The sequence below is a fragment of the Nelumbo lutea genome, chromosome 2 (assembly GCF_056320005.1).
Source record: "Nelumbo lutea isolate HS-2025 chromosome 2, American lotus-T2T, whole genome shotgun sequence".
Taxonomy (NCBI): domain Eukaryota; kingdom Viridiplantae; phylum Streptophyta; class Magnoliopsida; order Proteales; family Nelumbonaceae; genus Nelumbo; species Nelumbo lutea.
Genome location: NC_142685.1, coordinates 25,373,548 through 25,388,662, shown reverse-complemented (window position 1 = coordinate 25,388,662; position 15,115 = coordinate 25,373,548). Strand labels below are relative to the sequence as shown.

At 36.5% G+C, this 15,115-nt stretch overlaps 1 protein-coding gene across 2 annotated transcripts in view; it reads right to left on the bottom strand.

The window, feature by feature from the left end:
* Positions 1–4,830: 4,830 nt before the first annotated feature.
* The window catches only part of LOC148869306 (DNAse I-like superfamily protein), a 37,177-nt gene continuing 26,892 nt past the window's right edge, over positions 4,831–15,115 (bottom strand). Inside the window, exons 8-16 of one of the 2 annotated variants that reach the window (XM_088972631.1) lie at positions 10,847–10,928; positions 8,097–8,189; positions 7,954–7,986; positions 7,743–7,846; positions 7,306–7,664; positions 6,479–6,960; positions 5,981–6,066; positions 5,755–5,839; positions 4,831–5,196 (exon numbers count right to left, since the gene is read on the bottom strand). In XM_088972631.1, coding sequence (XP_088828757.1) covers positions 5,128–5,196; positions 5,755–5,839; positions 5,981–6,066; positions 6,479–6,960; positions 7,306–7,664; positions 7,743–7,846; positions 7,954–7,986; positions 8,097–8,189; positions 10,847–10,928 — 1,393 coding nt within the window. In that variant the 3' untranslated portion in view covers positions 4,831–5,127. Of the gene's footprint in view, positions 5,197–5,754; positions 5,840–5,980; positions 6,067–6,478; positions 7,665–7,742; positions 7,847–7,953; positions 7,987–8,096; positions 8,190–10,846; positions 10,929–15,115 lie in introns of both variants that reach the window. The other variant, XM_088972630.1, reaches the window with a different exon arrangement.

Below are 15,115 nucleotides of genomic sequence, written 5' to 3'. Positions count from 1 at the left end.
AGCACATTGAATAAGCAGTCAATGAATGTTCTGACAACTGAATCAAAAGTTGTTTGTGAAGGAAGTTTCTTTGAATATTTCATTTAAGTATGTATCACCTATTGTGTGTTCACAAGGCTTGGTTTGTTTGCAGTAGGTGTAAATGCATGAGTACAAATGGTGCAAGCAGGCTGAGTGTAAATTCTTGTCTACTTTTGCTTTAAATTTGATTTTTTCTTTTTTTTTGTGAGTAGTAAAAATATGAAGATGGTGCAAATTTTTAATGCAAAATTTGCACTGCCAACAAATGCAAATGAAACAAAAATGTACAATTTTGCATCAAACAGGAGTACAAATTATGATTATAAACAAGTGGATGCAAAATTGAACCAGATGCAAATCTTGCATCCAGTGCACTACAAACAAACAGAGCCAAATGTTTATATAAATATAGTTTTTGAATTTCATAAAAAAAATGATTAAATTCTTTCTTCTAATGCTGTGTTTAGTTTGAAAGAAAAGGTAAGGAAAGGTGGGGAAACTTGTACAAACCTTGTATATGTTTCCCTACCTTCCCCTTTCTTGTCCTATCTTTTCTTTCAAACCAAATGCATAATAAAGGGTTCAACTATGATACCAAAAACTAGAAAAACTCACAGTCAATCAAGTGTTATCATAAAAGAAATGACCAGTCAAGTGGTATTAATCAAAATTTACAGGGGTGCTTTGATTGGTCAAAGCTCTACCGGTACCCTTTCCTTTATCATGGAGAAGGATTTAACTTAACCAAAACATTCAAACCAACAATATCAAGCAGTTATGACAAAGGAAGAAAAACTATGGCATACCCAGTTACTACCCAATTAAGGCTGATTCAAACCCTATCAAAGAGCATTGGTCCTTCTCTTGGACCATGGAAATTAGAAATCCAATGAAGTTGATAAAGTGGAATATAGTTGTATAAGGTTGAAAACTACAATAAAAGCCAATGTGATGTTTGTTATGGCTTTCATTTATTTGAAAAAAAAAATGTGTGTACTTGATTTATCTTTAAAACTAAGAAAAAGTGGTTGATAAACATTTTTCTACTGTTATTCACAGTTAGGTACCACCTAAGCAGAACAGTAAATAAATATTATGGTGTTAGGAAAATATTAAAATAAAGTTTTCCCAAATGCTTGACTTACACATAAACCAAGAAAAATGTTTATTTGATAAACAGGCTTACTAAATAGCATTTTGGGACAAACGGCCACATGACAATGAACTAACACTGTTTTTCAAATAAACGAAATCCATATCAAACACCATCTAAGTGAGTGGTGGCTCGATTGATACATAAATTGGGTAGTCCGAAAAGGGATATGATTTCAAGTCCTATTATCGGCCCCCACCACCTTTGAAAAGAATTATTAAAATGTTGTAATATCACAAAAGGCGAGTGATTTAATACCAAGAAAAAAAAAACAAAACATAAACCTTGAAAAGACACAGAAATATGAAACAAGATACCTAATGCCATCAGTCTGATATTGCCCATCTTGTGTGGTACGGCATTAAATGCTTTCCCAAAAATTAATGTCATAGTTTATGAATTAGAAAATAGCTTTTATTAATTGTCTGTGATGTATAGATTGTAAATATTTATCATCTTACCTTGGGAAAAGCAATTGGAGTGGAGTGACTAAGGCTGTGTTTGGTTTTGTGGGCATTTATTGAAAAAATACTGCTAGCACCACATAAGTATCATGTTTATTACAGATGAAGCAAAATGAAATAACTGTTTAATTTTACCGTTTATCAAATAAATGGTAGAAAACTGAAACACTTTGATTTTTGTGTATAAAGCATTTGGGGAAACGTCAAATTTTTGTTTCTCCCAATACCTGAGAGTTTCTTGAAACTAAATATTGATGTAGCACAGTGTAATTGTATTAATCTGAGGTGGAGGGTTAAAAACGTATAAAATAAAGTTCAACCAAACAACAAAAATAGGAAATATTTAAAATAAAAAATATAAATAAACATTTAAAATGAAAAGGTACAAATAAATGACCTATCAATAAACCCCAAAAAACCAAACACATACTAAGGATGAATTATGTTTCTTTCTTCAACTTGGGGTTCATTTATTAACGTTTTTCTGAGTGTTAAGAAAGTAAAGTCTAATGGAAGAAGACTTGTACTTACAAGGCTCCAGTGGAAGGTCGCCCATTAATCAAGCGAATTAGGATCTCCTACCAACAAAAACCCCTACCAACTCTAATTCCGCACATCTCACCCTGAGACTGCGACCCGACATGAATCAGATGCAGTGTCAGATCATGTTGGTAGGAAGTTGAAACGTGTTTTGTTAATAAGACGCTAGTCAAATAATCACGATCAGATGTCATGGGGTCGAATTTGTTACGGATTTTGTTCAACCAAACACTCAATTCCAAATCCGATCCAACTAAATGAAGAGGGATATTGAGACCTGTTGACCTATTTCACAAATACTATTCTATAATTGGTAAAGGTTATAGTTTCAAATGTTTCAATGCTACTACGTTGTTGGACAGAAAACCAGTTAAGCTGACCCGACCCTGATCCAATACGGTCGGGCCAAAGGTGGATTTAACCCAATCCACCGTCACGGCAACACCATGTGTCAGCTTTTTTATGAGCAAGTATTTTTGTCACTGGGTTGTGTTTAGGGGGTGTTGCACAAATTTTTTGGGGGGGGGGAAGAAAGAAATATTTACTAGAACACCCCCTTATGGTTTCACGAATTTACTTAAACCTACTAATATAATTTTAATTTTATTAAAATGCACCCTCTAATTTGCAACCTATTTATTTTATTGACCTCTTTAATAAGTGTTTGTTTTACCATGTAGTAATATAATCATTTAAACTGAATAGAAAATGTTCAAGGGCATGGGCCATTGATTGTTTATTTCAAAAGTACTCCCTAATACTTATTCATACCAAAAAAAAAAGACCAAATGGAGCCAAATAGAATGGTTGCACATATCCTACTAAGGGCAAAATTGATATTTTCATTTTTATTTTTTTAGATCAAATTTATTCAAATGGAAATTAGGGTCAAAGCTGTCATTTCAACAGTCATCTAATAGAAGGCCAATTAAGACTGTTTGGCATCAATGCCATTTTCTGAGAAAATGGCCTCTTATTTGGCATCATTTTTCCAAAAAAAAATGTTGCTCTAAACCAAGGTTCAAAATATCGATACGCCCAATATGTCAGTAGGGGCGTACTGGGCATTTTGATACTTATTCTTTTACTTCTTTTTTTTTTAAAACGGGTTCAGGGGAGCTAGTCTAGGACCCCTCCATCCCCTAAACAGGTCAAACCCCCGATACACCCACTGTAGGGGCGTATCGGAAGGGTCCCAGAACGATACGTATTAGCTAATACGGGCTGATACGTAATGATACTTTGAATCTAGCTCCAAATCACATCTTGGAAATCGGGAAAGTGTGGCATGAAGAAACGCCAAATTCAATGTTTTCTCAAAAAATAGTTCATTGCTGCCAGTGGTGCAATGCCGTGACATCAATGTGGCATCATTTTGGGTGTTGGATAATGTAAAACAATGTTTAAAACGATTATACAACACTAGTACCAAACAAAACCAGTGTTGTTTTCCCAAAAAATAGCTTATATGACAACATCGATGCCAAACAAAAAAAAAAATGAGCCATTTTCTGAGAAAATGGTGCAATAGTCCCTCCTACATACAGCACCATTTTCTCATAAAACATCTCCGAAGCAATGACATCTACGCCAAACAACTACTAAATAAATTGCAAGTTATAGGGGTGTTTTAGTAAAAGGTAAACTATAGGTAAGTTTTAATAAATCTATCAAACTATAGGAGTGTTTTAATAAATGAGCCTAAAAAACAAGTGCTGCATCAATAAAATCATATTGCTTTTGCCGACATGGCACTTATTTTTATTTTCAAAAACAAAACCAACCATGTTGTCCAACATTCCACTAGAAAATAAAAGGATCATTTACTAAAACACACCTTATAGTTAGATGTATTTGCTAAAACATATCCATAAAATGAATGAAAAATGTGAAAAAACATGAGCCCAGGGATTTTTTCATTCTAAAAATATCTCTTAATAATTCTCACATCAACCAGTCATAAACAAAATCCTATCCCGACAAAATCTCTAGAAGGCATGGAGTGTGAATGATATGAGAACTATTAGGGATCTTATTAAAGGAAAAAATCCTGAACCCATGCTCAGTCCTATTTTTACTCATTTTAAAAAGGTATGGGACCGCTCCTATACAGAATTACAAACGAAGGGTCAGTAAAGCATGATTTTTGAACCGTTGTTGCAGACAGTTTGACCATTCGGCCAATAATCCACCTAGACAACCAGTTCCGTTTTACCCCAAATCTGGTCCTTGGCCAAAACCATTGAATCAGTCAATGACCCATTGATCCGAGTGATCAACCCGTTGACCCATTGACCCATTCAATGGTTTTTGGCCGTTTTATGAATAGAGAAGTTTCCCCTTCCCTTATTTTTCTTTCAAACCAAACACAGCCTTATATTACCACTCTAGCATTCTACCGTCCAAATATAGGATCACATCGAATTTATCCACCAAGGACTCGGATATATCATATAAAATTCCCATGTAAAGTGTAAACAGGTAGAGTTCTAGTAAACCACTTCGTGCTACTCTGGGATGCTTCACCCTACATATATATGATGGCACCCATGAAAAGGCACTACAAGAAACTGAATAGAAGTTGGAATTGTCTTTTTACAAGTAGTTTATAGTTATCACCTTCGAGGTCCAACAGTTGCATTAACTCGGTTGTTTTAGTAGCATTCCTTTTCATTCTTAAACGAATTTAATCCAAGTAACATTGTTCAGATTAATAAGAAATAAAGTAAATCATCTCTCCCAAAATGGGTAAGTTACAATAATGTTAATGTTAAGTCACCATGGGTTACATGCAGAAAAATCTATATGCAAAATGAACACAACTAAATGACAATTTAAAAAACAGATTTATCACGCAGACACGCAAGAGCATCCGTGGAAGTTACTCTGCTCTCTTTCCAGGATACCCTCCCGAAACATTTCCGGAAATTGAAAACATAGAATAGCTTATTATGATTGAGCAGCATCTCTCACAAATGCCAGCTGACAAGCCAAGGCAATGTGATCACTGCCCCATTTCTGAAAAAGCAACGTCAGCAAATACGTCTCAAATCAGTGTGTAAGTATGAATTTCAAAAGATAAAACATATCCAGTCACTTTTGATGATTAAACCAAAGTATCCAAGGAACCCTCTATGGTATTCTTTTAAAAAATGTCTGTCACCTTAAGGGTGGACTTATCCAGCCACGGAGAATCTCTTGTGACAAAAGCAACCCATTTGGACAATCTGTTCTTCAGAAGTCAGAACCTTATTTGATGTTCAGTATATCTTGGTACGACAATCCATAAGACTACAATTTATTGGATGGCTATGATCATTCCATCAGCTTGGTTTTTGCCACAAGAGATCTCTAGGATGTAGTGCACCTTAACTATGTGTTCCATGCTCCAGCATGTGCATTAGATGTGTTAGTGCAGGGAATGGATGATTATCCTAAAAATAATAAAATATAAATTTGTTGGTTAGTTGGTCCACTAGTCATGTTTTCCCATGATAATTGGATTAGGACTTGGCCACTAAGCCTACAACAGTTAAATTAATGGAATTCCAAAACTGAGTAAATTCTTGATCTTACATGTGTTGGGAATCCAGGAGTGAATTGCATAATGTGTTTTGGTATTGTATCAAGCACCTTGACCGTCTGGAGACCTTCGGAATGCCTGGATGCAGATAAAATTTCAGTTAACATTTCAAATAGTTGCTGTTTTGTCCCCAGGTTTCAACAGGCCAGAATCAACTTTACAATAAGGAAGAAGTTGACAGATCTTAAGTCAGGAAAAATGACATCAAAAGTAACTTGCCAGATATAGTCAACTGTTCCCAGAAATCGCCTGTTATAACTGGTAACTTGAGGTTCCCTGCTCGAGTCTCTTGTCCCAGAATAATCCTACAAAGCCAAAAGGGAAAAAATCATCCAAATGCTGGTATCCTTTTCCTCAAAATAACTAAAACACACAAGTTGAAGGGATATGGGCGACCAAAAAGGACATGGATTGAAGTAGTAAAAAATGATTTAGTGCTCATAATTTAATAATAGATATGGCACTAAACAGAACAGAATGGTGAAACAACATTCATGTAGCTGACCCCATATAGTTGGGATGAGGCTATGAAGATCATGATGATTATAAATATATGGAAATGTGCAATGAAGTAAAAGCTACATCAAGTAGTTCTCACATTCCAGCATTAGCTACTATGATGCACATAATAAAATACTAAATCAATAATAATGTTGCAAGAACAGCATTAAACAGTGTCAAAGAAAATTATAAACTGAAACAACAATAATGAACTACCTCAACTTCTGCATACGTGCTCCTTAACTTAAGAGGATGCTCAAGAAGGGTGCACTCTGCATTTCCTGTTGCTGTTTCTATTTCCTTTGGAGTCCATAGGTACGGATCATAAGTATATTTCTCCATTTCTGCTAGTACAGACTCCTTGGGTGGAAGGAAACCATCTTGAACTTCACCACTCAATAGATGAGATTTTGATTCTTTTGTGATGATAACACATTCTTCTAAAGACTGATCTGCTTCTGCAAGATCAGGTCCTTTGAGCTTGTCCCCACATATAAAATCAAATGTAAAGCTATCTTTCTCATTGTCTACCTTGGATGAATGTGCACTGCTTTCAGTTTCACAAACACATGCATCTTTAACCATGTCAACCACTTTTGGATCTACAGATATGCCATTAAACTCAATGCCAAAAGAAGTTTCTGACATATTCCCCAGAAGAGCACTTTGGTAGGGAGTTTGCATCTTGGTTACCTTATCTGTATCAATTATTTCAGATGAGAATCCTCCTAGGCTTTTCATAACGGAGTTTTCAGTAAGATTTAGAGAGGAAGCTTCTGAGACCAGTTCAGTTAAACAAGAATCTGAAATGAAAGAACTTTCAGGCCTTGCATCAGTTCTAACTTCAGTGAGTCGAACATCACCTTCAAAAGATGATTGACTCTCTAAATCTTCTCTGTTAGTATTGCTAAGATTAGACTCATCATGCACCATAGGAACTGTCATATTACTCAGGTATGAATTTGACTGAGAAAGTTCACCCACAGATTGGTGGACATAAGAAAAATCTTCACCAACTTCCTTTTGATCAACAGAGAGCTTACCTTCCATTTGATAATTACTCGGGTTTTCCTTCGAACAATCACTAGCAAGGGAGGCAGTTGAGCCAATTTCTTCCTTACGGCCATCTACAATGTCAAACTCTGTAATTTTTGTTGTTACATTAGAAATTGGATTATTGGCATCCTCATACTGTTCATTAGAGCAAGGTTTATTAGACATGTCTAAGACACCAATAACATGCTGAGGCTGGGAAAAGTTCCCTCTTGAAAGCAGATGTTCCACATCATTACTTGATTTGTTCTGATCATGCACGTCTGTTAGATTATCACTTTGCTTGATGCCAAATCCCATTTCATCAACCATCTCTGAAGCTCCAATTGAATCACTACTTGACTTTCCCCTGCAACATAGTGAAGCCTTTCTTATCTCAACCTTCCTTGGAACATAAAATCCAATTTGACTTCGCCGATTGAATTACCTGTACAAGCCATTCACAAGGTTCCGGTCTGGTGGCTTTGGGGCATGAATTTCAGCAGAAGATTGCCCAGATATCTGATCTCTAGCAAGTTCAGATAAATCTAACTGAAGGATATGAAGCACAGAACATTAAGCATTGGGTGCTACATAATATGTCAAGCATCAAAACATAGAAAATAAAGTTCATAGACTACAAAAAATTGAGCATTTACCTTTTGTTCCAATATGTAGTTATATAATGGACTCTGAGCCAAAGAAAATAACAAATAAATAAATGTCAGTGTCATTCTAGCATCATCTAAGAAAAATTTTGAACTGAAGCCTCCACTGAAGAGGAATGATATCATGGATGTACTTTTGGAGTACAGTTGAAATCCCCACAAAGCACAACTGGAGCATTATTCCAACTCCTAGAAACAGCATGAGCTCTATCCAAAAGCACTCTAACCTGTTTGAGTACAGTATTGAAGTTTCATCAAGCCAAAGGAATCTCAAAATGTTAAAAAATATTGTATATGTAAAAACCTAAGCATGTTCTTGAGTTATAGAAAACATGAGAAACTGATCAAATAAGTTCAGTGAAATTACAGTATCCTTTTCTTTTATTTTTTTCCTTTTTTTTATTTTTGGGGGGGGGGGGGGATTGAAGGTGCCAGCTAGCTTGTGGTTAAGATCTCCAGCTGGTTGTAGAGTATAGGAGAGGATTAGCCCACCCTCCCAGTTGTGTAGCTCATTTGTCCTGCCAAAAAGAAAATTTTATATACAGAAATTATCACCCATGCTCCCTACTTATTGCCCCCCAATACGATTGATCTTAGTTGACTCCTTGTTTGGATAAAGCATCTGCTAATCAATTTGCTTCCCTTTTAATCCAATGGAACTTAACTCTTAGTTTGTGTGCCAACTTTCTGATTTCCCTCGTGATGTAACAATGCTTCCATGAACCTAGATTATTTTTATTGAACAGCTCAATGCAATACTTGAATCCAATGTTTCTAACCTGCCATTGACCCGGACGGTCGAACCATCCGAACCATCACCCGGCCACATTTCCGGTTCCGGTTTCACTAAAACCCATCTTTTAATGAAAAACCGTTGATCAAGTCAACAAACCGCCGACCCAGACAGTTGAACTGTCAACCCGGACGACCCGGTTAACGGGTGACGATTAGGTTTAAAATTTTTTAAAATGCCAGACATGTCCTAACCCTTTGCCCAACCCCAACCCTCTTATATTTTCATTCTCCTTTTACTTTCTTTTTTCAATTTAGGGTTTTTCTGAGAAGAAATGAAGGAAATTTCTGTCTTTCAGAAGAAGAGAACAGAGATCCCACCATCTTTGAATGAGAGATTTAGTGCCGGCAACTACAGTGGTTATCTCCGGCGACTTGCAATCGGATCAGGAGTTTTGGAGGGTTTCGGATCTGTATATATATACACACACACAGCTCTTATATATGTATAATATAATATGTCTACATATATATTTTCTCTTTTTTTAATATTTTTAATTATGATATCACAGCCTGAACCGTTCAACCCAGACAGTCGAACTGGTGATCGATGACGCAGAGGCAAAAAACAGTTTGGCCTCCGGGTCGGTTTTTAAAACATTGCTTGAATCACCCTCCAAGATAACTTTGGAATTTTGTGATTTGCACAGTTTGAGTCCCTGATGTAAAGCTAACAGTTCAACCTTTCAAGAGACGCCTTATCCTATAGGTCCTAACTCCTAAATATAGCACAAATATCATGCCATTATACCCCTATATACTTTCTGATACCTCACTTTACTGGATTTCCCATGCTCCCAAGTCCATCAAAGTTTAGTTTAGCTTGATGCAAATTGAGGGATACCCAAGGGAAGAAGTGTTTATCGTGGTCTCCTATACAATTTCCTTTTCCATCAACAGGAGATAATATTGAAGTTTTTCTAGTAGATTCTATCCTGCTTAAAATCTGCTCTAAGGGAACCCCCAGAACCCATAACTTGCTGATTCCACTTTACTAAACTAAGTTCACTTCATCAGGTTTTTAAATAAACCTTAGATTCTAGAACTTGCATTCTTTAAAAACCCAGTTTGTCCATATTTTTAAATCCCTCTAAAATTTATACCACTAGCTAATTGGTTAACCTATATCCTACTCATTGATTTCTTGATAGGAAAAGAAGAGAGGAGAGGGAGAGAAAAATGGGAGAAGAGAGGAGAAAGAATCATTAGGAAAGATGAGAGAGAGAGAGAGAGACAGAGACAGAGATGGAATATGTAACGAGAGAAGAGAGAAAATAATAAGAGAAAGAAAGGAGAGAGAGGGGACAAGAGAGAGCAAGGATTGAAGAGGGACTGACATACATAACTTATTTCATGTAATTGACCTAAATGGATACCCATAAGGGCCATAACCCAACCTAACCAAACCCTTTTTATTTGACCCAATGGATGATGCAACCCATGCTCGACCTACAACTTATGGATTGCTTTGGGTGGGTAATAAGTGAATGGGTTGGATGGGTCAGGTAGGTTGGGTTAGAATTTGCCATCCCTATGTATGTAGGCTACAAAGCAAAATCATGGTAGATCTATTATCCTTCTCTTCCTCTTTCTTGTTATTGTTTTCTTTCTCTGCAAGTTGACAACGTAGTTGGCCCCACTTTATAAGTTTCTTTCAAATATCAGGCTTTCTTTCCAGGTTAAATCTTTTTTTCCCAGAAGTTATATCATCACACCATTGTTCATGAACCATACCATTTTGAATGCTTGTGCATGCACACATGCACGTATGGACATGAATGTATACATAAACATATAGGCAACCACAACTACATATCTATGTTTTTAAAGGCATACAAACAGCCTAATGATATTTCAATTTTTTCTAACCAATAATAAATTGATTTTATTGAACAGAGGATGGCAGGTATAACGTGATATACAAGAAGAAACTCCACCAGGAAAAATGGCACTATAATTTAGAATTCATAATCAAGCTATTCAGAAAGTCATAAAAAAGATGCCAAATATTTAATTCATCAACAACTGCAAAACAATGAGGAAATAGAAATGTAAAACAACTAGCATGGCCAACTGCATATATGCTACACACCTGCCCAAGCTTAACCTCTCCTCTTTTAGGGTTGTACAGCACATGAGTGTTACATATAACAACTTGATTAACAAGTTTTGAGCTGCAAAAATGTAGTTATTTACTTTAAGCAAGAATTCTAATTAGCAAGCACTGGAACCTTAAGTACTACAGATTCAAGCAATCAAAACCTGGCCTGAGAAAACCTCAAAAATTCAAGTAAACAAATAAATTGTGGCAATACCACTTTGCATTAGGGTTCAATGGCAATGGAGTTTCTTCCAATTATGTTTGACCACGCATTAAAGGATTAAGAATCAACAAATTTACTGTTAAATACCAATCATACAAAAGTTAACATCATTTGCTATCTATTGGTCCATATGGAAGGAAAGAAACAAAAATAAGCATGACCAGGACAAAGGAGTGAGGAGTACAAGCAAAGCTGTCTTACATCATTAAACTTCAAAATGGATTAGATCATAGGTAATAGCTTTCCAACTGCATAATATTTGGAGAAAGAGACAAATTCATGAGAAACTTGCTAGATGCAAGGTAGTGGTATGGGCCCAGGCTGGGCTAGGCACGGATTCCAAGCAACATAAGTCTGAGCTTGGGCCTACACAAGTCAAGCCTGATTCCAGGCCTATAGCTTTTATGTATAAAATATTAAATATATATAATAAGCTATATTATATATAATATGAATTATAGGTGTCATATTATAACATTTATATAGGGCAATTTAGTGCACGAGGCTCCCACCAATGTAGGGTCCGGGGATGGACATATGTACGCAGCCTTACCCTTGCACATACAGAGAGGTTGTTTCCAAGATTTGAACCCTGGTCACCCAGGTCACAGTGGAGTAACCCAAACATTTATATATAAAATATATAAATATAACATAAAATAACATATACACATATGTATAAATTACGTATAAATAACACACGCACACACATACATATATATATGGGGGAGGGGGGGTAGACCTGAAGTGTTGAGCCCAAGCCTGGCCCTGAAATTTGTGAGACAATTGCAGGACTGGGCCAGGCCTAAGCACAAAACCTAAACCCAGGCCCAGAATTTCCAGGCCAATATGAAAATGATCACCCCTACTCCAAAGCATCCTGCCCCTCTTGCTAAAAGCCTTCGACTTACTGCCAAAAGGGGATCAGATTTGGAAGGCCTGGGGGAGGTACCCACTTCCAACCAAACAACCTCAAAATGGGAACCCATATTTTGTATGAGTTAAACAGCATTAGATGAGCAAGTGCTGAATGATCTCAACTGCACCACACCACACAGCCAGCCTTGGTTGATGATAATCATCCTTTTTGTTCCTAGATCCAACTCCAAGGGAAATTTACCACATTCAAAGAACCAAAACTTCAAAATAAGGATTTAACCAAGAATTTGCAAGAGCCATCACCTATCCACCAATTTGGCCAGACACCATTGGTTGTGGTTTCATCTAGTATATCTCACCCAACAAAGCAATGGACGAGTCAACATCCCAATCATCCACCAGCCCTCTCAGTCTTGGAGCCCAAACAATATGATTTCCAATGATATCATGACAATCTATTACCATGGTTAGTTTATATTGGCCAGAGCATAAATGTTGGGATAAGCAAGGTGAAAAGGGGAATTGCCACACTGCAGATCCTTCCAAAAGTAGATATTCTCACTATTACCTGATTTAAGGATAATGAATTTAAAACATAGGTGATAGAACCTTGTTTTTCCTAATACCTCTCCATAGTTTGTGTCATAAGAATCATTTAGGGGATTTGTTCCCTATCCAAGACCAACCTCCCCATACTTACATGGCCTAGAGAGGATTAGAGAATCATCTGCAAATTGAAGCAGTGTAATTGGGCTACAATTATTTGAGACTCTGAAACCTTGAAGATAACCTCCATCCTCTACCCATTTTACCAATCTTCTAAGAGCCTCCACCACAACGATGAATAATGGGGGTCCCCTTGTCCAAAACCCCGTTCTCCAACAAAGAATCCCCTAGGAGTTCCATTGACTAGTATTGAGAAATGTACAGAAAATAAGTAGCTTCCGATCCATCCCCACCATTTCAAACCGAATCCCATGTTTTTTGAGGGAGATAGTCAACTAAAACCCCATTTCACATGGTCATAGGCCTTTTCCATATCCAGCTTATAAATCACACCCAGCTCACCTAGCCTCAACTTTGAATCAATACACTCATTAGCCATGAGAGAACCATCAAGGATCTATCAACTATCCGCAAAAGCATCTTATGAGGGAAAAATAATCAAACCCAACACTCTTCTAAGCCAATTTCCTAATACTTTAGATATTACCTTGTAAAATACTACCAATAAAACTTTTTTTCAGAGAGAAGGCAACTTTCATTAAGACAATCAAACTAATTGTCCTATAATCCCTAATATCATATGCTCCTTGAGACTTAGGCATCAAAGAGCCGATTGGCTTATTAAATATAGTTTGAGGGGGACCCTATAATATTGAAAATGTTCTTTATTTACAGTATCTTGGCTTCTTTTGTTAATCTATGCAAAAAAGTGTACTAAGGATTTTCCCTTTTAGATCATAGAACAAAATTTACTCACCAGGAAAAAGGAAGGAAAAAAATAACAACTTGGAAGTAGCAAATTAATCACCATAAAAGGAAAGATAAACTGTGTACCTATCTCCTCCATTCATATATTAGTATAGTGCTTTTTTTTAAAAAAAAAGGCAAGGATGATTTCATTGAAAGAACTATAAGAAAAAAAAAAAGTTAAGTGTATAGCCCTTGTACACAAGATTTTGTACCCTGAGCCTATAAAATCCTTTCATTCTTTAGAAAAAGAGATTACCACTATATATTAGTATGGTTCTCATGTATACACAAAGCACTAACGTCATGGAGATAGCCATGAATGTATAAAACACAAAAGAACAAAGTGTGATTAAGGTGTTTGATAATAAATTATTACCCTTTAACCAATGTTTTGCACCTTGTCTTTTGTGGCTTACACCTCCACGGTTATCCCATGTCCTTGTGGACTCGGATGCAAAAACTTTATAGTGGAAAGCGACTCAAGAATAATGACAAGGTGGTTAAGACAAAATTTTCCAGTTCCATTGAAACAAAGACATGTAGTAAGAAAAGCAAAGAACATAGCAAAGAAGTTGAACACCGTAGTGGTTTGGGCATGAAGATCAGCAAACAGCATGTTTAATACACTAGTGAGACAAGGCACCAGTAGAAACCAGCTTCTTCGGGGGACTATAGATAGTGAAAGGGAGGGACAAAGCAATGTAAAAGGACCTTTTTCTTAATTTTGTCAGGTATGATGTTTGTTCTAGGAATTCTTTTTTTTTTTTTTTTTTTTTGGGGGGGGGGGGGGGGTCAAGATATTTGGGTGGAAACTATGCTCTCAAGGACATTTTACCTTCTCTTTACTCTATTTAATTGTTTAATAAAGAGGTTGTTTCTCATTTTCTCCATCCCCAGTCCTCCCTCTTAACTTAAGTTGGAACTTTGGCTTCCAAAGGGGTCTTAGGGATGATGAGCTTGGCTGTGCTTCAGATCTTCTTTTTTTTCTTGGCAATGCCGACTTGGATCCTCTCAAGCCGGACAGGACGATTTGGTCCCCTCATCCAAGAGGTTATTTTACTTGTGTCTTTTTTTTTAAGTCCCTTTGTTCTTCTGTACAGTTGGGTTTTCCCGGTCAAGGAGATCTGAACTAGGCCTGTTCCCCCTAAAATTATTGTGTTCTGTTAAGAGGTGCTTAATTGTGAGGATTGCTTCCACTTGCTAATACCTGTCCTTTTGTTGTTGCTATTTGGAATTGGATCTTTGCCTTATTTGGGTGCAGGTGAAACCTACCTATAGATGTTAGTTTTTTGTTTGATCCGTCCTTTGTGTGGCCCACAAAAAGAGGGCTAACTATGTGGAAACATATTTTTTTATCAATAACTCGTAACTTTCATTAAGATTAATGAGAAATAAATACAGAAAGAGGGGAGATGTATTAGAACAGCTTCACTTTAGACAATCTGGGAAGAAAGGAATGCAAGACTTCCAAAAAATGAAAGAAGTCTACTAAATGTCAAGGATTGCATTTTAACAAGGGCAATTCATTAGTTGAGAACTATGGACTCCTTCCAATCTTTTTCATTTGATGATCTTTGGAGAAATTGTTTAGCTGTGGCACTTAGCTCTTCCAAGAAGGATAGGATTACTGTAGTGTGAATTCCTCCTCTCGAAGGTTGTGTAAAGATAAATTTTGATGGAAG